At 45.6% G+C, this 24,016-nt stretch overlaps 1 protein-coding gene across 3 annotated transcripts; it reads left to right on the top strand.

Moving 5' to 3' along the window:
* Positions 1 to 435: 435 nt before the first annotated feature.
* On the top strand, positions 436 to 15,543 carry WNT5A (Wnt family member 5A). Of its 3 annotated transcripts, none has more exons than XM_068201790.1 (5): positions 436 to 1,461; positions 4,629 to 4,762; positions 5,903 to 6,168; positions 10,893 to 11,185; positions 12,710 to 15,543. In XM_068201790.1, the coding sequence occupies exons 1-5, from the start codon at positions 1,456 to 1,458 to the stop codon at positions 13,166 to 13,168; spliced, it is 1,158 nt and encodes a 385-aa protein (XP_068057891.1). In that variant the 5' UTR covers positions 436 to 1,455; the 3' UTR covers positions 13,169 to 15,543. The 3 variants fall into 3 exon arrangements, with proteins under 3 accessions (XP_068057891.1, XP_068057890.1, XP_068057892.1); XM_068201789.1 differs by lacking the exon at positions 436 to 1,461 and adding an exon at positions 3,839 to 3,859; XM_068201791.1 differs by lacking the exon at positions 436 to 1,461 and adding an exon at positions 4,235 to 4,258.
* The last annotated feature ends 8,473 nt before the right edge of the window (positions 15,544 to 24,016 follow it).

Below are 24,016 nucleotides of genomic sequence, written 5' to 3'. Positions count from 1 at the left end.
TGTACACGTGTGTACATACGTTTACATGGGTGTACATGTGCCCCCATCCCGGCCCAGGAGGAGCAGCCGGCGGTGCTGGAGGGACCGTGCACCCCCGCACGCACCCCGCCGGCCGCGATGGGCGCACGGGGCGCCGCTTTGCACGGGGCTTCACGCCGAGCTTGACCAGCGAGAACGGCCCGGTGGTGCGGGACTCAGCGTGGCGGCCGGGCCGGGGACACGCACGGCGGGCGCTCGCCGCCCGCCCCGGGGCTGCGCGGGGTTCCGCTCGCTGCCGTACAGCTTTAAAATGCAGCCCCGTCTGCAATAGGCCGGCCCTGGGCGCATGCGCTGCCGAGAAAGTTTTCCAGCTGCCGTTGGCTCTCTTAACTTTTTTTTTCTTTTCCTTTTTTTTTTTTTTTTTTTTCTTTTTTTTTTTTCCCTCTTTCGCAGTTTTAAGCAGCGGGGTGAAGAGGAGCGAGGGAGAGACGCGGGGGGAGCGGGGCCGGCTGCAGCGGGCGGGGGCAGAGCCCTACGGAGGAAGGGTCGGCTGCCGCGACGCCGCCTGCCCCGGCTTGCTCTCCCGCGTATCCCGCTCCCCGGCGCTGGGCGCCTCTGGCACCGATGGATTGGGGGAGCCGCAGCTCCTGAAGCCCGGACTGCTCCCCTCCCCCTGCCCCTGCTCGCCTTGCAGGATCAGTCGCCCCGTAAGACAGGCAAACGCGTGCACAGCCCCCTTCCCCCTTCCCGCTTGTGCAGAAACTTCTTTTTCTGTTTGGGCTTTTTCTTCTCAGTGTAAAATGGAGGGAGCCGGCCCCGGGATGGCTCTGCAGCGGCGGACCCCCGGCTCTGCACCGCCCAGCCTTTAAGCAAGTGAAGGGGGCGTGCAGGGGGGAGCCCTGCACCCGCTCGGCTCCATCGTCCCCCTCTCGCGGGCCGGTCCGCGCCGAGCTGCGGAGGGGGCGGTCGGCGGCCCGAGCGCCGGCGGAGCCGGGTGGGAGCGCGGGGAACCCCGCGGCGGCACCACCTGGGCTGGTGGGACGGATCGTCGCCCGCGGCGCTTTCGCTGCCGCTTGTGAAGATTTTTATTTGCTTCCGCACAATCACGCCCACGGGCGCTGTGTGCGTGTGTTGGGTTGGCTTTTTTTTTTTTTTTGGCTTTTTTTTTTGGCTTTTTTTTTTTAAACCTCCTTCTTCTGCTGGTGGAAAGCCCTAATTACTGCGATTGCTGATGGACCTTGGAAAGAAGGCTGCACTGGTGCCCCGCTCCGCAGTCGGACACGCTCGGTTTGCGCCGGACAGGGCGGCCGCTCGCCCGCCGTCCCCCGCCAGCTCCGCGGGCCCCCGCGCTCCCCCGGCCGCGGCTCGGGACGATACCGCCCGGCTCCTGCGAGCCAGGATTTTACTTTCGTCTCGCTGTTTCTCCTCCTGCTCCGCTTGGATTACTTGGCTGCTCCCGCTCGGTGATCCCGCGCGATGGAGGTGAGTCCGCGCGGGGCGCGGGGGCTCCGCGCCGCAGGGGCCGCGGGCACGCAGGGTGGGCTGCGCTCGGCGAGGTGCGGGGCCCCGGCGCGGGGCGGCCTCTCCTCCCCTCCTCGGCTACCGCCGGGTGCTCGTACCTCTCCGCTCTCACCCACCGCGGAGAGTTCTGCTCGCCACTTGGGAAAAGCTCGTGTACTTTCTGGTTTTCCTTCTCTTTTTAAATTTCCCCCCGAAGAGAGGCTGCCCGCCGCAGGGACACTTGCTGGGCTCGCTCTGCCCGCCGCGTCCCGGTGCATCTTTCTGGCAGCGGCTCGTAACGCGAGTTTAAAGACATCTTTCCAAACTTCCCAAACTTTCCCGAGGAGGATGGCTATGGAGGAGCCCAACGTCGGCGCTAATGGTGGCCTGTACCTTTAAGGAGAACTGGCTAGGGGCCAGCGGAGGACCCGGAGTCAGCTCCCCCCACCGCCCTCCATTTAATTTTATTCTCAGTTTCTGGAGATTATCACTCTACATCTGCAGCGGGTCCCGCCTGGGTCAGCGCGGAGGAGCGCGGCTCCTCGGGGTCCCCTTGGCGCTGCGAGGACTCCATGTTGGAAAGGCTGTTGGCTTTTTGTTGTTTGTTTGTTTTTAATTGTCAATTGTATGGTAAATGGGCTGCGCTCCGAGGGTCACGGGGAGTTCAGCGGGGCCGAGGAGCGAGGCTGTCCCCGGGCGCCGAGGGAAGGACACGATGTGCCTTCACCCCCGGGAAAACAACCCCTCTGCGCCTCCGGTGGGGAGAGCTGGGCCGGGACCCGACCAGTGCCTTTCTCTGCAAACGTGAGACGTGGTCTGGCTCCTCCAAATGGCTGTGAAGACGCAGCGGGGAGCAGGGGGCGGCCGGGGGGTCCCCGCGGAGCCGCTGCGCCTCCCGCGGTTTACAGCCCCCCGGAGCCGGGCTCTGGATGCCGCCTGCCCGCTGGTAGTGCTCCTAGAAAACCAGATGCCTTCGCAGGCTTTCCAGACACCCCGTGTAAAACAGGATCAGAGGCGATCCCGCGGTGCAGGATCTGTAAAAGCCTCTCTTTTCATCTCGGCAAGGAGCGCGGTCTCCGCATGGGGTGCGTTAAATACCAAAACCCAATCTCCGCGGCCCTACAAAGTTGAACACGGTGCCTCACACTCTCGATCTCCAGTGCTCCGTGCTGCTGGGCAGTCTGCCTTTTTTATTTTATTTTTTTTTTTTTTTTTTTTTTTTACTGTTGGCTTTTTTTTTTTTTTGGTGTTGTTTCTGGTGGTACCTTGTCAGCTGCTGCGTGCAGAAGGGCCGGGCTCGCCCGCGGCCCCGGGCGCAGGTGTCTCCTCCGCCTCGCTGCTCGGCGCAGTGCGCGCAGCCGAGGAGGGCGATGGCAGCGGGGCCGGGGCGCGGAGGTGCCGTCGGAGGGGCAGAGCCGCCGAGCGAGGCCGCCCCCTGTTGGGAGCGGGCTGCCACCGCTGCCCGGGGCGCCGCCACCGGCCTGGGGGCTCCGGCGCAGCGACGGCCGAGCTCGGGGCCACCCGGGCCCTTGCAGCGGGACAGTGGCCTTTGACCCTGCCGGCCGCGTCTTCCAGCGGGGACAGCGCTCCACTCCCGCCGCTGTCCCGGCGCCCCGCTCCCTCCGCGGCCGCCCGCCCCGCCGGGTAGCTCGGCGTGCCCGGGTTGACTGCTGGGCCGGGTTACTGCACAGCTGTCGGCGTCCCGCATGGGCACCGGCGTCTCCGACCTCCCCTGGGTTCGGGCACTTTCGTGGCGCTTCTTTGTTACTGTCATTATTTCAAGAAGTAACAAGATGAAAAGAGCCCAGCGCGTTGTGCGCTGCTGGGTGTCGCGGCTTGCCCCGCGCACACCTCGCTTCGCCTCGTCCCTCGCTCAGCGCGCCCTCGGCGTTCGCACCTTTGCCGGGACTGAGTCCCTGTGGGGCAGGCGGGCTCTTTCTGCTGCAGGAGACCGGCCCCCATTTACCCACCCCCAGCGGTGGGGACCTGGCGGGGCTCATCTGGCCCGGCAGGGGATGTTTAACCCGCACGGCGCGGCGAGGCTTCGCCCCCGGGCTGCAGCCCCGGAGCAGTGTCGGGGAGCGGCGCATGGGGGTCCCCACGCTGCGGCAGCTTCCCCGCGTGTGCCCGGGCAGGTTCCGCGTCCGGCCCCGCTCCGCTCCTCCCGGCCCTTCGCAAACAGAAATAAATTAGAATTAAAACCACCTTCAATTCAGTGTTAAGGGCCTTTGCAGAATGAATAGGGAATAGGGAGCCCCCAAGTGTCGAAATGTCCTTTTTTTTTTTTTTTTTTTTTTTTTTTTTTTTTTTTTTTTTTCTTCCGAGGGGAGGGGAAATAAACCCCGGGAATGGCTCTAGGGAGAGAGTGAGAGAGTCCCGTGTGAGGACCAGACGGTGATCGCGGGACCTGTCGGGGGAAGCGTTTGACTTCCAAGACGGCAGCCCGGTTGTTGCAGGGTCGGGACGCGGAGCTGCTCTTTATCGCTCCTGGTACCTCCCCGGGCCGGTTCCAGCCCTGGAGCTGCTGTCGGGGCAGTCACCGCGGGGCCAGCGCGGAGCTCGGGGCTGCCTCGGCGATCGCGGAGGGCGGGAGCCCCGAGGCTGCGCCGAGATGTTTTAGGGGACGACGGAGAAGGGCAAGGACCGGCCGCATCATCCCCGGGTCCCCCGCGGAACCGACCCCTCGAGGCCCCCCTCCCTGTCGGGCTCGCTTTGCAAACCTGAAGCCGCCTTTAGCCAGCCGGCAGCCTTTCGTGCCCCCGGCGCGGGCAGCGATGGGGTAATGCCCGGCCCGGGGCCCGCGGGTCGCTGTAGCCCCGGGGCAGCGGGGATGGGTCCTGTGTCCGGAGCAGCTGTTGCGCTTGGTCCCGTCCCGTCCAGCGGCGGGCGGGGTGCGGGAGCAGAGGGACGGGCGGGCGCCCCGGGAAGGCGGTGTCCGCGGGGGGGTGGGGGCTGGCGGGGTGGGTTCTGCCCGGTGGAGCGGGAGCTGCGACGTGCCTGTGTCTGGCACCAGAGCCTCGGCGGGGAGAAGGGCCGGCGAGTCAGAGTCAAGTTAAAAGGGGCCCGGAGACTTCCGTTGTTTAAACTTGAATGCTCGAAAATGGTCTGAGAAGCAATAAACAATCTGATCCTTTTTCTCCCCCCTCTAGAAATCCGGTGCAGTATTAATCCACGGAGGTGCTGTGGGGACAGTTTGCAGTACAATGGCTTCTCAGTACCTCGTAGTGGCTCTGGCCGTTTTCTCCTCTTTTACCCAGGTTGTAATAGAAGCCAGCTCTTGGTGGTAAGCATCTCGTATCGACTTGGTTTTGAAAGGGGGTGTCAGGATTTGCTTGCTTCAATGTCTCTGTGCTTCTTCTGTACTTTGTTTCTGCGGGAGTGCGGCAGGAGCGAGGCAGCAGGGGAGAAGTGTGTTGCTTGGAATATGTGTAGGAAAAGGAACGGGTCTGTCAAATAAGGGTAAATGTGCAACATCTCGTCTTGTAAAACACAGTTTTTAGAATGCTGTCTGGTAGATTCTCTATGAATTTTAATCATCTTTAAATTAGTATAATTGTTTTTCTTTTAAAAGAGACATTTCAACTCCCTTACATTAAATGTTTTGCATGTACAAGAGAAAATGCTGATTTTCAAGGAAAATTTAAAGTTTCAGTTTGAAGTTTTCTGTAACTGAAATCTTTACAAATATATTTCGTTACGAAGGAGTACGTTTAAATTCCTGCTTTGGCAAGTTATCTGTATAATGTACAATGTTGAGAGTTCTTGAAGTAGGTGTTTCTCTGCTTTTTCCAGTGATGCCTTTTGGATTAATAGCTACTTTTTAATTGAAATGTATCATGTGAAGAGCACTTTAAGAATTAAGAAAACAAAGTTGATTTTGTTTAGAATGAATATACTTGCCTGTATGTTTCTGTGTTGTCATTTGGAAGAAGCTAGACGTAGTCTGTAGCAAGTTTCTAACTTCTGGCTTGCTAAAGGTTTCCCTATTTGTTTATAGTAGATTCGATTGAAAAACCCAGACTTAAATATAAAATATGTGTTAAGACAAATTTGGATTTGGAGAGCTTTTTTCATTTTTGCTTTATTTATTTTCCTGGCCTTTATTTTCCTGGCAATTTTTTGGAGCTTCTGGGTTTTTTTACTTTGTCAATTTAAGCTGGTAAAAGATTGCCTAGATGCAAGTCTTCCAAGTCTGTGTCGTACTTCAGTCTCTAATGTATGGTGATAACCACATGGGTGGAAACTAGTAACTTCTCTCCTGTTCTTCAAACAAAAGTTTCATATTTAAGTGTCTGGGGTTTTTCCTCTCTTGTTAACAAAAGCAGGAGTTGTATACTCACGTATAAGATACAGTTCTGTCTGGGATTTATGGATTTTTATTTTGAAGTCTTCTGTTTATTAATGCAAATCTTTCTTTGTGCAGGTCTTTAGGGATGAACCCCATGAACCCCATGAACCCTGTTCAGATGTCAGAGGTGTATATTATAGGAGCCCAGCCACTATGTAGCCAGCTAGCAGGGCTTTCCCAAGGACAGAAGAAACTCTGCCAGTTGTATCAGGACCATATGCAGTTCATTGGAGAGGGTGCAAAGACGGGCATTAAGGAGTGCCAGTATCAATTCAGACATAGAAGATGGAATTGCAGCACTGTGGACAACAACTCTGTTTTTGGCAGAGTCATGCAGATAGGTAGGAAGCAACATCTTTATGATTAAACTCTTGTCTAAGGATATGTATGGCACACACTGTTCTGCACTCGAATCTCTTGCCAGGTTCTTACTGAGTACTGTATACAATCAAGTGTTTCTAAAAGTTGGCAAAGGAGCTGGATTATTTTTAGCTGGAGGTGATTTCCCACCACTGTCCAGCCATATGTCTTGGAAAACAAAGTAGGAATATATATTTGCATATGGGAATAGGGGAGAAAGGAAAATAAGGCCCTGAAATCTCTTTTTTAGAAAACCTGAGAGAAAACGAAGGCAACCTACAAGAATTAAAACCAGCAGTGTCTTGTAAAATTAAAGATGTCCATGTCTAGTTCCAAAGTTAGCAGCTGGATAATAAATCGCTCTTGGTCCAGAGGTTAACTGAAAATTGCTGCTCTGTCTATTAGTGTTTATAGGCAATTCCTCCTTGCTTATTTCCAGATACAGTATTTTTTTTCTTTTTTTTAAGGAAAACAGATTTATTTTTAAATTGCTGTAGTAGGGTAATTTTCATGAGATCAGTTCTATCATGGTAAAATGTGTGTTTGTCCTTGTAACTGACATTTAATGGAATCAAGTTGCTGGTAAGAGGCAGCTTCTTGTTTAACATCTTATCACAATTTGGTGGACACCCAACCCTTCCCCTATCAGATCCTCTTTGAAATGGCCTTCTCCAGTGCTCATGTGCTGCCTGCCTTTCTTGGCATTTAAGGACCTCTTTGTATTTTAAAGTCCTTGGCAAAATTTTAACCAGTCTTGTTAAACGGGGTCCATGGTGAAACCTTCCTCTGATTTTTCTAGTCAGATTGCTGATTTTGTGTAATCAACTGAAAACCACCTACTTTTCTGGGTGACACTTGTGATCTTTTAAGTAGAGAGTGGTACACTGGCAAACGCAGCACTGCTTTTTAGTTGGAGTCGTAAAGTAAAGCTTTTATGGCAGTGTTTTTCTGTCCTGCTTTAGAAAAAGAAAAAAGTTTTAAAATCAGTCTCAATCTAGGTTTGTTTGTAAATGGACTGACTCCAGTTCAAGTTGAAGGAATGCATCAATTCACATTTGGTCTCTCAGTTTTTGTTAAAAGAAGTTTTTAATTGGAGATTGTCAGACAAATAGAAAAAAATCTATTGCATGAATGTACCGAATTGGAACATTTGATTTTAGATAAACAACCTTCCCTAGGCTTTTTAAAGCACAGTATTAACCCTCCATAGAGTTTGTTTTTTTTTTTTACCTTACCCAAGCAAAAGTCTAAAAACATGAAAGCAAGCTTCTTCTGTACACTTCTCTGTTCTAGTAATCTAAAAAATGTCAGAAAATTAATTAGGCATTCATCCCTCAGCCCTTATTTATTATCCAAGTAAGTGAAAATTAGCTCAGGGGGACTGTTGGTGTGAAGGAGTGTACAGGATGGGGCCCATGATTTGTGGTGTCTGTCTCTGGAATCGATATTTCTTCTGCCCTCCCCAAGTATGACAGATCTATTTAAAGGTGGTTCCTTTCAAGTTAAATAACTTAGCTGCACCCTTTTGCTGGATATGACTGTATTAGCTGATGTCTACACAGCAATTCATCATGTAATTAAGCCACTTATTCTAATTGCAGATGGAAGCAAGGTTAATAGCCATATTCAGGAGTTAGAGCATGAAGAGTATATTCACTGAGAGCAAGGAAGGAGGTGTAGCAGTTGTAGTATTTCACGCTGACCCTCAGTAATGACCAGTTGGTGTTCCTCTGTGTGGAGGGAAGAGTGGACACTTTCAGAGCCTGATTCCATTGACTTCAGCCTGCCATGCCCTGTGTGATGGGCTGTCAGATACCCCTTGCTCCCAGCAGTGCAGGAGGTGCAGGCTCTGAGTGCACATTGTTTGGGAGATTTTGCCACGTGCCCTTGGTTGCACCCCAGAGAGTTCCCGGGCACGGCACTGCCCGCCGGCACAGCCACGGTCCCGTGTGTCAATGGGCAGTCTTTCTTCCAGGATTTGCCCTGCAGTTAGCTAAAGCTGTACAAATAAACCTGCCGTTGGGTTTGGAAACTTGCTCTGTGGCTTATTGAACTGTAAAATTTTAGGGCCTGTGTTCTGCACTGCTCTCCTTGGGTGCTGGTTCCTAGGTCAGGCCACGGTGCTCGCTGCCATCTCCTGGCTTTGTGGCCAGCCCTGTGCAGGCTGCACATGGGCTTTGCACACACAGCTGAGTGCTAACAGGAAATAAAATCACTGGATCCTCCCCCTACAGCTCCGTGTGGTTGGGGTCCAGTTTATTCTGCCTTCAGCCTGATGCTGAATGCTTTTAAAATGCAAGACAAAGAACATTTTGTATCTTATATTCAGGTATTAAAAAAAAAGGTTCTGTTCTTGCAGACTTATTCAGATCAAGTGTAAAGCTCAGCGCCTTGCTCTGTGGGTGGCTTCCTACAGTGTGTGTATATTGAACAGTTCCATTTCTATGTTTTATATATATGGGAGAGAGGGGACTTGAACGTGTTTGGAATGTGTGTTTGCTTGCCATGGCTACAATAGAGAGAAATCCTGGACTGTGGGAAAAGACAGATATGTTTGACAGTGAAGGAAAGCACAGTTGTGCCTAAAGACTGAAAAAAGAAGGAAAAAAAAAAAAAGAAAACTCAGAGTAACTCATCTGTGTGGAGCCATCATTCTTAATGTGTTTCTGGGGTCGATGGCTTGAGGCAGTGTTGGCTTGAAGTGTTCTTGAGCAGCTGATGCTATTTTATAATTTGCCTAAATGTTCAAGGAGGGAACTTGCAGGGCAACTCTCCTTTCTGTACCCAAGCCTTTCCTTCTCCTTCCCACTGAGAGTAAGTTCTTTAAAATTTGTTCCAGATTAATAATGAAAACTAATCAAAAATAGTCAGCTTTATGACTTTAAATCCCACAATAAGTGGCAGAGTTAACCATGTGAAAGCATGAGTTAACTAAACATGCAAAAGAACAAAAATGGAATGGAGGAGGCAAGTCCTGTGGTCCAAAGCAGACCACGTTTCTTTCCTCTCAATATAGTGGAAATTTTGCTTAAGGAATTAATCCAAGAATGTGTGTTACAGAGCAAATGGGAACATTAAAATCTGTATGAGGTTCCCTCTGCTATAGTTTGCAGTAGATGCAAGGCTTAAGTCACCACATAAAGCCAATGTTTTTTAACTGAAAATGCTACTCCTGTAACCCTTTATACCCACAATTCATACTTCCAAGAGCAGGTGTCTGTGAGTATAGACCATTGTAAGGTAGCAAAGTGCTTCTGATCTTTCTTAAGTCTCATCTTTCTTAAGATTTCTGATTTTTCCCATTTAAACCCAGCATCTATTACTAAAATGAATGCAGTGGATGACATCTGTTATATTAACAAAGCTGCTCTGATCATGGTGTCATCTTGATGTTAAATATGAACCAGACTTCAAGTTATATATGTTTCAGAAGTGTTTGAAAACTCCTATTAGATTTGACCTGTCATGATAAGTCTTGTACAAAGAGATTTTGCCTAAAAATGTTGCTGTCTAAATATACGTGGCTTGCCCAAAACATGGCCTCTTAACATTCTAGTTTTTCAAAGGCCCATGATGTTCCCTAAGTAAAATCACGTAAAATCAAGATTAAAAGCTAGCTTGATGTATTGATTAGACTAAAGATTAGGAATAAGACTTAAGTCATATAAACAGAAAAAAAAATATTTAGTCTATTCTTAGTCATTCAGAGAATCTTTCTTGGAAGTGACCCATTGGGATGCTATCTCTTAAGGAGAAAAACAAACTTCAAGTGTTGCACTCTGGTGCAAGTTTTGTGTTTGTTTATCTGCAAGCTTTGCTGGTTGTACTCAGAACTTGTGGCACTCTTTGAAAAGTGATTGGGGAAGTCAGACACTTAATGAGGTGGGATCCAGTACTGTCAATAGGATGGTATGTGGCCATGTCTTACATTATGGGTATTGTAACTTTTTCTTAACGAAAGTTGGAAACTTGAGGTTTTCCATTTCCATTTAAGGGCACCAGATGCAGGAGAAAACCTTCAAGGCCACCTCGTGCCAAGGGTTTTTTCTTCCCTGTAATTTGTAAAAATGATTGTCCATGGGCTCCCTTGCCATATTCACAAGAGCTGAAGTGGTGGATAATAACCAGCACAGGTTGTTGTTAGTTTTAAATAGTCTCCTCCAGAAGTGTCTGGCTAATGTGTAGGGTGAAAAGTTGTGTGTTATTCTGCTGCGTGTTTCTTTTGATACTAGGAGACTTCGTAAATTGCTTGAACTTTAAATAAATTGGAATAAGTGGGCGAAGTGCATCAATCACGTTTGAGAAGTAGTAATTTAAGAACCAGACTTTCAAAAGTTGTATTTAACATCTCTTCTGTCTGATGGGCAGGGAGCCTGTTAGCCTTCCCTCCCCTCACATGCAGGCATGGCTGCTTTGGCCCCGCTGGCCTCATGGCCCTGACCCACCTCTACTCTGCACTTTCATCCAGGCATTCACCAGCATGAAAGAGAAGTGATTTCTGCTCTTGACAAACTGTGTGTGCTCACATGGCTTGGGTTGGCTTGGTTCTTTCAGAGTGAGGATGTTTTGGGCAGCGTGGTTCAGGGTTACTCTCCCTTTTACCGTGCGAGTGAACTTGGTGGCTCTGGAGAGCCTTTGTCCTCCTGGCCCATCAGCGGGCTGGGAGTGGTGGCTGTCCCCTAACCCCGCTTGTGTCTCTGTGCAGGCAGCCGGGAGACGGCGTTCACCTACGCGGTGAGCGCGGCCGGCGTGGTCAACGCCATGAGTCGCGCCTGCCGGGAGGGCGAGCTGTCCTCCTGCGGCTGCAGCCGCGCCGCGCGGCCCAAGGACCTGCCCCGGGACTGGCTGTGGGGCGGCTGCGGGGACAACATCGAGTACGGATATCGCTTCGCCAAGGAGTTCGTGGACGCGCGCGAGCGCGAGCGAGTTTACCAGCGAGGCTCCTACGAGAGCGCCCGCATCTTGATGAACCTGCACAACAACGAGGCCGGCAGAAGAGTGAGTGTCTGCACCACAGTGTGTCCCTCCACGCTCCTCCTCATCCCTTCTTTTTGGGAAGAACATGGTTCAGCAGGGCACAGAGCAGCCCCCATGGCTTGTCTTTGATTTGATGCACAAAACAAGAAAATAGCAAATACAGGGTGTGGATGGGTGGGGAGTGCATGAGTTGGTGTTGCTTTTGGTTGTATGACAGTCCTGTTGCTTTCCTCATGGGGGAGGCTGGGACCAAAGCATGTTGTGTTTCCCTCTGTATTGTTTCATGAAAAGTGCCCTGTTCGCTGTGGATTCTCTGTAGAACAGAATTTTATTAGTTGGTATTTCCAATCAGGACAGTGTGCGTTGGAAGGAAGAGGGGTGTGCTGGGCTTCCCAGGCTGGAATTGTGCCACAGGATTGTTCTGACTTTTTTTCTTTGCCTGGTTTAAGAGTATGTGAAAAGATGCTCTATGCTATTAGAAAACATGGTCTTCTGTGGTTGAACATGTCTTCATGGTTTCTTTAATCTCAAAAATGCTTTAAATGAATGGGTGTAAACTTTTTTTTAATAGTCTGAATATGAAGAGCCAAAATCATTATTTTCCTACAGCTTGAAGTGCCAGCAATAGTCAGCTGAGACTTTGCACTTGTGTTCTAAGGTGAAGGATGAAAGATAATAAAAAATTAATAGTATTTAAATGTAAGAGGAGGGTGTCTGAAAGCAATGGACATGCCAATTACTATTAGCAAGAAGAAAAATGACACTTTCACAGTTGCTTACAGAGACTTGAGGAGTTTTTTCCTTCCTCAGCCTCATCTTTGCAGTGCCATTTGGCAGTGTTAAGACTCTGTAACTGCTGGGTGGAAGCTGTCTACAGTATCATCTAATGTGTCAGACCCCAGGATTTTTGGGGCAGTGTCAACACTGACTCTTATTTTATTTGTACAGGGCAAATGACTGAGGTTTTCCTGCCAAAGCTTTGTAAAAAGGATATTGCTGTGTAGCTCTGACTCCCACCCATAGGTGTTTGGGGGTTTCTTCTTGGATGAAGTCTCTCTTCCAGAGCAGTATTTGGGATAGGAGGAGGATGCCGAGCCAAGAGTAGACAATCAGCTGCAGCTGAGCCAGGAGCAAGAGGAATCTTAACTCTTTCTCTAATTGCAGCCTCAAGCAGAGATCAATAGGGAGCGTAACTCAGATAGAAAATAAGGGGATGTTTTACATTTCTCAATGAAACAGCAAAATCCTTTGCTGGCGTGAGAGCAAATTCCTAAAATTTGAGTGCAGCCTGAGTGCTGCTGCTGTCTGGGCTGTGTGTGCTGTTGTGGCTGTCTCCGCTGTGGGGAGAGGCTGGTGAGACTCTCCTCTCCTCCTCCTCCTGGCTCTTCGGGGTGCTGTATTGGAGGATGAGAGAGGATGCTAAGGTGAATACTGTGGAGGGGCTGGTGGGAATATGACAGAGGGCAGGAGATGAGGGGTATTAATGCTCTCACAGCCATGCTAGTCTTTGATCACGGTTCTTGCTTCTCTCCCCGATTCCTGCAGACGGTGTACAACCTGGCTGACGTGGCCTGTAAGTGCCACGGCGTCTCCGGCTCCTGCAGCCTGAAGACCTGCTGGCTGCAGCTCGCCGATTTCCGCAAGGTGGGCGATGCCCTGAAGGAGAAATACGACAGCGCCGCCGCCATGAAGCTCAACAGCCGGGGGAAGCTGGTGCAGGTGAACAGCCGCTTCAACGCCCCCACCATCCACGACCTGGTGTACATCGACCCCAGCCCCGACTACTGCGTGCGCAACGAGAGCACCGGCTCCCTGGGCACCCAGGGCCGCCTGTGCAATAAGACCTCGGAGGGCATGGACGGCTGTGAACTCATGTGCTGCGGCCGGGGCTACGACCAGTTCAAGACGGTGCAGCGAGAGCGCTGCCACTGCAAGTTCCACTGGTGCTGCTACGTGAAATGCAAGTTGTGCACAGAGATCGTGGACCAGTTTGTGTGCAAATAGGGCACGGACGAGGTGGGAGGAACTGCAGCTGCCTGCCAGCAAGGGGTGCAGGCCCCTCTCCCTTTCCGCAGGACTATCTCCACTTTATTTATAGAGTCCAAGGAGTTTTCGTCTTCTTTTAAGAAAATAAAAAAAAAAAGAAAATAAAAAAAAGGGCGGTGAAGGAAAAAAAAAGAAAGAAAAAAGAAAAAATTATAAAGGTTGCAAAGAGAAGTGCCTGGAAACCCTCTCTGCGTCCATCCCAGAACTGTGTGAGGCTTATATTTTTGGCAATAATGGGGGAGAATCTGAGAATATTTATTTTACAAAGTTAAAAAAAAAAATTGACTTTTCTTACAAACAATAGAGTAGTTTGAGGGGAAAAGCTGACATATCCTAATTTAGATCCATGGAACGTAATACATGTGCAGTAGACAGAGCAACCACGTAATGTGCTTGGGATGTTAGAACAATCCTTATGGATGTGAGGAACACACAGACCTGTTCATGACTTTTAGGTTCAGACACTAGAAGTTCCTAGAGTAGGGTGTATAAAGCTGTTCAGTGCATGTAGGGCTCTGTAAATAAGGGGTATGTTCATCACAAGGTGTGGTGTCAGTTGTCCGCCAAGGGTCAGCGGAGGGCAAAGAGCAAAGGATCAGAAAGGCTTCAACTGCGCTATCCCTGAGTCACCGGGGCTGGTTCCAGAACCAAGCAAGACAGGAAAAAAAACCAAGAAAGAAAATCTGCCTTTGTGAATAATATTCTTCAAGGCAGAGCTTGGCCTCATCAGCTAATTGTGACGTTCGAGTGTCTCATGTGCCGGAGCAGCGCTTCCCTGGTGCCAGGTGTGGAGCAGCCCGGGGCAGGCTGCCCAGAGCACTGGAGCTGGGCAATGCTTACAAACAGCTTTGCTTTCCCAGCCTGGAAAGCCCATGGAAAGGAGAGTTCCCCAAATTTGAAAATGCCTTAAAATGGTGTAATAGCTGGCTGTCTTTCAAAACACAGCTTGACAAATAACTCCTCTAATTTTATATGAGAAAATAAATCATTAGATATCCGCTCTTGGAATGACTGATTTTTATTCTTTTCGCAGATTTTGGGAACGCTTTCACTCAAGGAGACAGTAGTTTCATATTTTAATAACATTAACTGACTATTATAATTCAATGAAACATTGCAGCAATACCAAATTTATCATCCTATGTCTTTAATACACATGCTTTAGATAATATACTGCAAATATACACTACAACTGTTCAGACTATACTCGAGCAGTTACATATATATGGGAGAACTCTGGTCTCTGGTGTCTGATACTTCAAAGCTTTTTGTACATATATATTTTAATGATTTAGAAAAAAATAAAACATCTAAATTAAAGGGGCAGTTCATCCCTTATTTTCTTTTTCAGATCTCTTCAGGTGTTTAGATTGATTCTAAGCTTTTAGTGGGTTTTTATTTTTAATTATTATTTTTTAAGAACTTTTAATGTTCAGAAGTTTTAAGGATAATCACAAAGAAGTAAGCCTCTTCCCAATTTCAGGACTTCCTTGGGTGGTTGGTAGAGGCAGCACTCTGCACTTGAATTGATACCAGTCTGGAGATCACTTCTATCCCACTCTTACATTAAGGGCATTATTGATTATTGCTGAGGAGACACCTTCCAACTCCAAAATGTGCTGCATTTGGCCCTTGCTTTTCAGTTTTTGATCGGAGAATTGTTATTTGTCAAACAATATGTGTTCCCCCCACACTGTGTATTTACACAGGATTTCATCTTTGGTTCAGGTGCCCCTTTCCAACTCAGTCCCATCCTGCAAGTTAAAGAAAATGGTTTTGCAGATACCAAGTGAGGAAAACCTTTCACTTTAGCCTAGTTGTACTAAAGCCTTGACTTTTCACAAGCCTTTAAGCTGTATCATTACATTCATCTTGATCATTTATCAGCTTCTTAATGGCGCTTTATTGCTCTTAATTTATTGTACAAGGACATATTTACCCCTCATCTTCAGATGTTTGCAAAGAATATCTTTAAAGTAAGAGAAATAAATAAAGCACTAATTCATTGAATATGTCACTTTGGTTTTTATTGTACAAAAACCATGATCTTTTTTTTTTCATTTGCTGAATCACCTCATGTTCCTTTTTAGTGACTTCTGTCTGAGCAGAATTGAATCTCATGATCCTAGCTATTAAAACCCTATTTAATGTAAAATATTTTACTTGTCATTCAGATATGTAAATCTTCTATGTCCTTTCCTCTGTTCTGTACATTTAATGTACATATTTCTGTCTTGTGTGATTTGTATATTTCACTGGTTAAAAAAAAAGAAAGGATTATGCCATAATTGAAGATAGACTATAAAAATAAAACTTTGGTTGTATATTGGGAAGTGGTTTTAATTATCTTTCAGAGGAGGGTTTGTTAAGACAATGAACAGAGTTGATTTTTAAATTTATTACATGGTAAAACAGGGAAGTGTTTGTTGGCCAAACATACAAAGTACATTGTGAAGTTTTGTTTCAGTATTAAGAAGACTTACAGAGAGAAGGGGAAGACTCCTTAAGTAGAAGGGGAAAAAGCCCAAAACCAAAAACAACACCAAAAATCCACTCGGAAACTGTGACTGCGAGCTAGGCAGCATTTTAGAGATGGGCAACTACTAAATAGCCAGTGGAGGGGGACCTGGGTTGTTACTTGTGTGCTTACAGCTTACAGGGCTGCCTTAGGGATTTTGGGGCAGCTGCTTTCAGTAATGCCAGTGAGGGCAGCAGGATCCCAGAGTGAGCAAAGAGGAGAAGCCCTGGGCACTGGGTTTGTGTGCTCTGGGTGTCTGGGGGTGGTTCCCCCACGTAGCTCTGACCGCCCTGGGTGGAGCTGCAAGGTGTGAGCTCACCAGAAACAGTACAAATGAAGGGAAGAATCCTTCAAAAAAGCCAGGAAGGCAAAGTGCAATGAAGGATGAATGAAGTATTCATATTAAGGCGTAAAAGCAGAAAACAAAAATTAATACGAACCCCAGGCTTTCTGTTTTGCGACTGGCTTGTCTTTGAACTGATTTCTTAAGTCATTATTTTGTTTTTTGCTATAGGTAATTTGATAAATTAATGGCCTTTCTTTACCTCTTTCTCCTCCTCCTTTTTTTTTTTTCTTTTTTTTCTTTTTTTTTTTTTTTTTTGCTCAAGGATAACCTTCTAACATATCGAAACTCTTTGTGGCTGCCAAGAATGTATTATCCCACAAACCAGTAGACCAACATCATGTGTTTAAAATAGTGATTCTGGGCAAATGCAACGTTCTGTGGTCCTATTACTGACATCTGGTTCAGTTTTCTTTCACTTGTATATTGACCAGTATTCTTTATTGCAAAAACACAGCCCCTATTTAGGAAAGTCAGCATTTTTTTTTTTTTTTGACTGGATTGTATTCAAGCTCTTCCCAATAACAGAAAAGTTACCAAAAAACTTCTTTATTGCCAGCAGTAAATAATCTGTATTCAAAATAGTCATTATGGGCTCAGATACAAGAGAGTTGTTTTTAATTTGCACCAAAGTTTATCTGTTTAATTTTGTTAAAAATGGTGTTTCAGAATCTTGGTTTTTAAGTAATAACTTCAAATGTTTGTGTTTGGTTATGTCTTTGCCAATACTGAGATCCACTCTGTTTTTGCAAAGTACCAAAGCGCTCAGGTGTTACCAGGAAGTGCGCCAGAGATAAGAGACTTGAAGAAGAGAATGGCAGCTTCAAGTCAGGCACGGCATGCAGGATGCAAACTAAAATCCTTCCTTTCTGAAGCATTAGTTTGATAGAATGATCTTAGAAAGATGATACAAAACTTGTAGGAATTGGTACGGAAGCTGACAGAAAGGCTGCTTTCCTTGGATAAGAAGTTTTGAGGAATAATATCTAAACCACTAGGATATTCATTGTAAAAGTGTGGTTTTGGTGAATCAGGAAAAATGTCTAGTTTCTTTCTTCTGGACTATATGCTAGAGGAAACCAAGAACAACGAGGAAAAATGAAGCTCTCTTAAAAATATAGGTAAGTGTATTAATGTAAAGCTTATGTATGTACTTGCTGACTATGGTAGTCTTAAAACTGTTTATCTATTAGTGAAGTCAGTTTGGAAGGCAGGCCAGATCTGTTCTTTTGCTTTTTGAAATTTTGTTTAAAATCCTCAATGGGGGAAAAAAAAAGGAAAATCTTTCTTCCCTACTTCAGACTCTGGTATGTCTGTTTATGTTGCAGTGGGATAAAGGATCCACGTAGGAGCGCAGTGAGAGGTTTGTACATGAGATGTTGTTTTCTTTAAAGGTGTGATTAAAAAATCCAATCTGTCTCATGCTCTGCTCTTATATGAGATTGCGTGTGTGCATTTGTGTATACTCTGCTGGTATTTTCCAATTGTGTTGGCCAAATTCTGCTTTTAGTTATGGTTAGGCATCTCTCCTGACTCTGGTGGTGTCATATGAGCCTGACATTTTTCGACCAGACGTGAAGGCCCCCCTGCTCAAAGAGAATGCATATGAAATATATCAGCCTTTCTTCTGCTGGCTGGTTGTTTAAACATGGGTAACTGAATTATTGTGAAACAAATTCTGGGACTGCAGCTGCAAAAGCAGTAATACGGTATATTCGTAGTGATGTTTCTACACCATACCTCCTAATTTCCCAGCTGATTTCCAGTGCAGACAGAAAGTCTAGAATGCATGTGGTATGTTCCTCATCATATATTTTATAAATGTAAAATAATGATTTGTCAATTACAGTTTCTATTATAGAGATAAAATGAGATATTTCGGGCTCTCCTGATTTGTTGACAGCCCCTTACCTTTGGCTGTGTGGAGCACTGCTGGCCCGGAGCAGCATGAGGTGAAGCTGCTTTGGGAACGTCTCCGAGGGCCGGGCTGTGCGCTGTGGATATTGGTGCACTGATTGCTTTTGTAGCCAGTGTTGGTTTACCTTGTGTTGTCTTTCCCAGCAGTCCTGCTTTCTCAAATGGTAATTGAACAGCAGCAGTCAAAATACTCTGCTGACGGAGAACCTTTGGCCACTCCATGGGCAGTTATTCAAACACTTTCTGAACCGGTTTGACCCATTGCTGATTTATTCCAGATCCATTGCGAGGAATTTTAAAAATGCAAACTCTACACTAGAGTTCATAGCGTGGCTCACAGTTCTTTTCTGGTTTTGTTCTGTTTTCATAAAGCACTCCATACCAACCATCCATCTTTTTTAAAGTGGTAGTTTTTTGTTTTGTTGGGGTTTTTTGTTTGTTTGTTTTTCTTTGTTTCCAGTAATTTTCTTGAACACCCTGAGTAAAGGATATGGTTCCCTCAATAAAAGGTGATACTTTCTGTGCCATTCCTGCAGTGACTCCCAGACCTCAGTGACAGGTTCCGTGGCAAGAACCACTTCCAGATGCCACCCATCCCTCAGGGTGTCCTCCCGCTTCTCCTGGGCAGTTGTTAGCAGAGTGCAGCAGCTGCAGCTTGTTAGTCTTAAAAGCTGCTTAAAAGTCTTTAAAGTCTCTAAAGCTGCTTTCTTCTGCTGTTTTCTGCCTCTTCTTTTGCCCTCTCAAGCAAGCCTATCTCCTGATAGGTTTTCCTGTTGTTTTTTGTACAGAAAATTGCAACTTTACACAGCTTTTCTCAAATATGGGCTGGGATTTACTTTCCATGACTGTTGATCTCAGAAGAGCTAATGCTTAGTAGACAAATAGTGCTAGTGCTTCTCAAGTATCTCTTTGCTTTGTAAATCAGCAGCCTTGGAGGAGTGAAGGATAATCCCTGAGCAAACTTGAACTGGCCATTACCTGGGGCAGGGAGGTTAAGGTCATTAATGCTATAAAATACTGTTCAGATGTATTTTTGTGCTTTTCTTTTGGCAAAAGAGTTCACAGCATGAAAAAGAGAGTTGCTACTCAGTAAGATGTGAAGTAGTAATCCTTGAAGAAAATGGGGAACAGACCAATTTATGGTTTGCAAAGTCATTGACCTTGTTAAAAGTCTTCATTGGTGTTGTTTGCCATTCATATAAAATTGAGAATACTTGTGTTTCTGCATGTTTGTTTTCTGGATCAAAGTAATCTCTTGATATTTTCATCTTGCATAATATATTTGTGGGTAAAGTGTTGGTAAGTAAATGAATTTTGAGGACTTAAAGAACTAGAAATAAAACCATCACCTAAGAAACAGCTCCAAAAAAGCACTATGGAGAAAAATAGCAGTGCAAGATGCAGCAAATAAATTCTTTGTTTTAAGAGTTAGCGTTGCTATAGTTGTCAAGCAGGCAAATGTTGCTGGTGTCAAGGACAGTATGTCCATTTTAAGCCACAGTGCCAGTTGATTTATATATGTAGAAGTAGGCAAAATCCAATGGCAGGAGTCTGGGAGCAATTCCTTGGTAGTTATATGCATTATAAGGAATGCTTGTTCATTATGACCCCTGGCAATCCTCAGTAGGCATGATGATGTGCTTGTACTTGCAAATAGGTGGTAAGATTTTCTAAAAAGTTTGTAAAAGTGCGACAATTTACATTGAATTATATATATAAATGGATTTTTTTTGGTTTTTTTTTTTGTTTGTTTTTTTTTTTTTGCTAGTCTTCCAATATATATGGGAATCTGAATAGCTGATAAAAATAATGGGTGAGGGTGCAATGTCTTGGCATAAGCAGCAGCTGTACAAAGCCTAGGGAATAGGAGATGGAAGTTTATTCCTCCTGATGTTGTCTTTTGTAAAGAGCCAGTGTTGGTCCTGTATAGCAGATGCTCTGGAAAAGAATGGCCGTAAGACTTCATGAATGGAGGACATAATTCATTCATAGTAAGTACAAGGTCTGATGTACTTGTGTTGCCTTTGCCATGTCATTTGCATGCAATATATATTTCTGTATGAGCATGTCAAAGTCTAAGATCTTTGCTCAAACTTAAGGACTTTATTACAGCAGATTAAAAGCAGAATAAGCTTTAATGAAGCCAGATGTAATAGGAATTGAATATGTCCCTTGTTCTTACATTCTAGTGGATTTTGTTGTTACCTTGTTAGGATTCAAACCTTGTCTTCAGGATTTGGCTGACTGAAATGATAGATTAGTCATTGTGGAGGATTTTATGGATAATGCATTACATTCTTTTCTTTTCTTCTCTTTTTTTTTTTTTTTTTTTTTTAAGGGATGATAGATGTCTTTCCTGGAGGACATTTTTATCAGGGAATCTGCTTTAATTTGTAATATATTTTCTGATCCTTCCTGTGGTTAGAGAATATGTAGAAACATCTATGCCTTGTGTAGATTCTGTCATCTCTCATGTCTTGTTGTCCTCCTTGGTGGTGTATATTTTGAATACTTTAAGTTACTGTGCTTTACATTTTGAAGTCTGACTCTTGAAAGTATAGATCTTACCAGATCCCTGGCTTGTGGACCTTGCTGGAGGAGATCTGTTGCCAAGTTTAGTGGAACCACATAGTGTAAATACGAGTGGCAAAATTTAAACATTTATGTGATAAGCCAGCTTGACTGTACATTTTAAAAATCTAAGCAAGCAAGATTAGAAAAAGATATGTTTTCTTTATCTTATTCTCATGAAGAACTGAAGACATCTATCCTCCATGCCCAGGTGAACTTCTGGAAGGAATAAAAGACCAGTGTCAAATACTAGCCAACTTTTTCCCTCTACGTCATGATCCTAATGTACTTTTATTATACTTTGAGATCCTAAGGCTATGTTGATCTGCTACATGATTATATAATGCTCCAGGACACCTGTGTAAATAGCAAACAGAGAGGCTTTTATAGATACTAGATCTTAGATAAGTGACTCTAAGAAGTAATATAGGATCCCAGCTGTAACCCCCTGCTATACATACCATGTATTTTTGGTTGGTTGTTTATTATAAGAAGTACAGAAGCTGTTCCTTGTAACATAAATTTTGTAAGACCTGCATATGTAAATATTAAATTTGCAAATATTAAAAGGGGAAGCATTAGAGAAACCACTAAATGAATAACTTCACATTCCTCATTCTGAAGCCGATTTCCTTAAATGTTGCTCCACTAACATTCAAATCTGTGTGCTGTTCCAGCCTCAGAGAGGAACTGTGCAATCCCTCAATCCCTCTCGGGGTGTAGATCTCAACCAGTGATCTTTAATGGTACCAGATGTTTGCTGGAATCCTCCTCGGGGCGCTGATGTTCTGGGTCAGGAGCTCGTGGTGTTAATCAAAGCACCCTGTCCATCAGTGCGGGCTCAGGACCAGGACTGTGTTTGCCAGGGAGGTGACTCTGCTCTAGGAGTCCACAGGGAGCTCTCCTCTCTCAGCTCCATCCCACAGTAGGAATATCCTGGTGCAATTAACTTGGCTTGTGTTGATGATAATGGACTAGGATCCTAGAGGGTGAGTTTTATTAGTTTTTTTTAAATAAATAAATAATCTTGGGAGAAGCAAACTTGCTCCAATGGTCCCTGCAGGTACACTTCTGGTCCGCTGATGAATCACAGTCCTTGGATTCCTAAAAAAGTGACCCTAAAATCTACAGGAAAGAATATTTAATAGTTCCCCCTCTATAGATGCCTGGGATGGTAAGGAACTACAGCAGTGAGCGAACTGTTGTTTACCAGTGTTTATAGAGGGAGGTTGTTTTACATTATCACTTTTAAATTATTTACTAGGGCACCTATTAGAAATGAATCATGGTTTTCTTTCTGGAAATAGAGCGAGGAACATTGAGGCAAGAATACGAAAATGTGGATGTGGCAATGCTGGCACAATCCTGTTCCTATTTGCAGTGTTAGCAGAGGGCTCTGACCACATAGCTGTAATTAATATTTGGTGTGTGGCTTGCAGCCGACTGACCCATGGCTTCCCAGGGACTCCAGGGTTCCTTATCCAGCTGTTTCTTGCAATACAGTGAAAGGAAAATAAGTCACGTGGGACACTGCAATCAACAAGAAAGTGCAAGGTAAATTCAGTGGCATTGATGAAATTTCTGTTATAAATAAGCTGCGTACAAAATCTTTTAGATTCCAGCTGCTTTGAATTGTTGTGTGCATTTCTTAAACCATCCATACATAAACTAGTTATGATCTCATTCTTACCCAGGCTGATGCTGGTGATGATATGCCTTTCATATTGTAGGGAAAATAGGAAATAATATCAAAAGTGCTTAGTTAGGATACAAAAACACATATGCAGCATGGCTTACAGGACTTGAAGTGCCAGACCCATCAACATATTAGAGTAAGTAACAATATGCCAAAATTAATTAATTTTAGAAGATTTTTCAGTGATTGTTAATTTTTTCTTCTCCAGTTCTCAGACTGATTTGTCATGTTGGTGTTATTAATTTAACATTTGATCTGAAAAAAATTCCCCAAACTTCAAAGTTCAGCCTGTTCTTTAGGAGCAATCCAAAAATATGTTTCTTCAGGCCCCAGGCATTTCTGAAGTAGCTGAAGTTAAACAAAAAACATTTCTCTCAAACTCTGCAAATGTTCTAAAAGCTTTAAAGTGGCTCCTCACAGGGAGCTGGAGCAGAGAGGGAACCCCAGGATTATTTTTCTTGCTGTGCAGTGGCACAGGGCTTCCTGGCGGAAAGCTCCAGAATTATCACTTTTCTGTGTGTTTGTGTATGTTTTTCCTTCCTCTTTTCGCCTCTGTCACTGAGCTCCTCTCTACACTGTGCCTCGATCCCCTGTTGAGTAAGTCTTCAGAAGGTAAGGGTTAGATCATCCTTCCAGCAAGGATAAACTGAATTCATGTCTGAATGGGAAGATGACTCACATCACATGTGAATTTTTCCTAAGCTCCATGTTGGAAGGGATGAAGAATGACTTTCTTTCCTTGAGGAACTGTATCACCATGCTGGGGCCTGATGGAAGTATTTCCTCAGCGTGTTTCAATTTTGTAAACTGTGTTTTTGCTTTGCAGTAAAACTGCCTTCGGAAACCAGTCTACATTTTGCTGGTTCCTTTTGCTGGTACAACGGCATCCCTGAGGTTATGAGTGCTGTTGAGAGCTCTTCACTGGAGTCATTTTGGTGTGGCCTTAATTCATTTTCCCAGGCAAAGACTGGTATTCACATAAGATGACAACATGGCTAATCTGCTTTAAGAGGAGGCTCTGAACATATAGAGGCATTTCTAAGGGAATTGCTTCATTACTCTGAGGAGGCCCAACCCATGCTAGTAATTCTGCATCCACTTTGGTTAATATTGGTGTTTGCTTAAAGGTTTTCCATTTACAGTTCTCTTCTGGAAATTTCTGCCCAGTGCGTCCCGCCTTTTGAGAGGCCCTTTCAGCTCAGTTTGAAGTGAGCAAGAGCACTTTTCAGGACTTGGTTGTCATGAAATGTGTCTCGCAGTGGGGAGTCACATTGACTTCTCCCAGACAATTGCATTGTATGTTAAAGTATGTGCTGTAGCCCTTACATCATACGATAGCTAGTTGTGCCACGTCACAGGCAGGAGTTTGACATATGTTGCAAAATAAAAGTTGCCAGTCATGGACACTATTTTGGATGTTTTCATCTCCAGCAGTGCTGACATGATCTCTACCAGCAGATCGTCTCCTGCTGAGAGCATAACACAAACACCGCCAACACCCTGATTCCAGATGTGCTACGTGGCACGGAACCAGTGACAAATAATACTATTTCCATCTTTTATGGTCATGGACAGCAAAGGGGGCACCTTGAGATCCCAAAACATACTGTTTAACTTTTTGTCTCAGAGGCATTAAGGGATGGGGTTTGTTTTCTGTCACTAGGCACCTGCTCTATGCCAGATGTGGCCTTGCTGGGACCTGTGGTGTGACCTGTACTCTGCCTCTCATGCCTCACAAACACCCTACACAGCTCCTGAAAC

Source organism: Anomalospiza imberbis, chromosome 11 (assembly GCF_031753505.1).
Source record: "Anomalospiza imberbis isolate Cuckoo-Finch-1a 21T00152 chromosome 11, ASM3175350v1, whole genome shotgun sequence".
NCBI classification, from domain to species: Eukaryota; Metazoa; Chordata; class Aves; order Passeriformes; family Viduidae; genus Anomalospiza; species Anomalospiza imberbis.
The sequence above is the reverse complement of the archived record's forward strand: the minus strand, read 5'-3'. Positions and strand labels throughout refer to the sequence as shown.

What these genes read in the sequence shown, in the direction of transcription:
- WNT5A (XM_068201790.1), top strand. An exon ending in ATAGAAGCCAGCTCTTGGTG is followed by an intron (nt 4,763 to 5,902) that starts GTAAGCATCTCG and finishes TTCTTTGTGCAG; the next exon opens with GTCTTTAGGGATGAACCCCA. An exon ending in ACAACGAGGCCGGCAGAAGA is followed by an intron (nt 11,186 to 12,709) that starts GTGAGTGTCTGC and finishes CGATTCCTGCAG; the next exon opens with ACGGTGTACAACCTGGCTGA.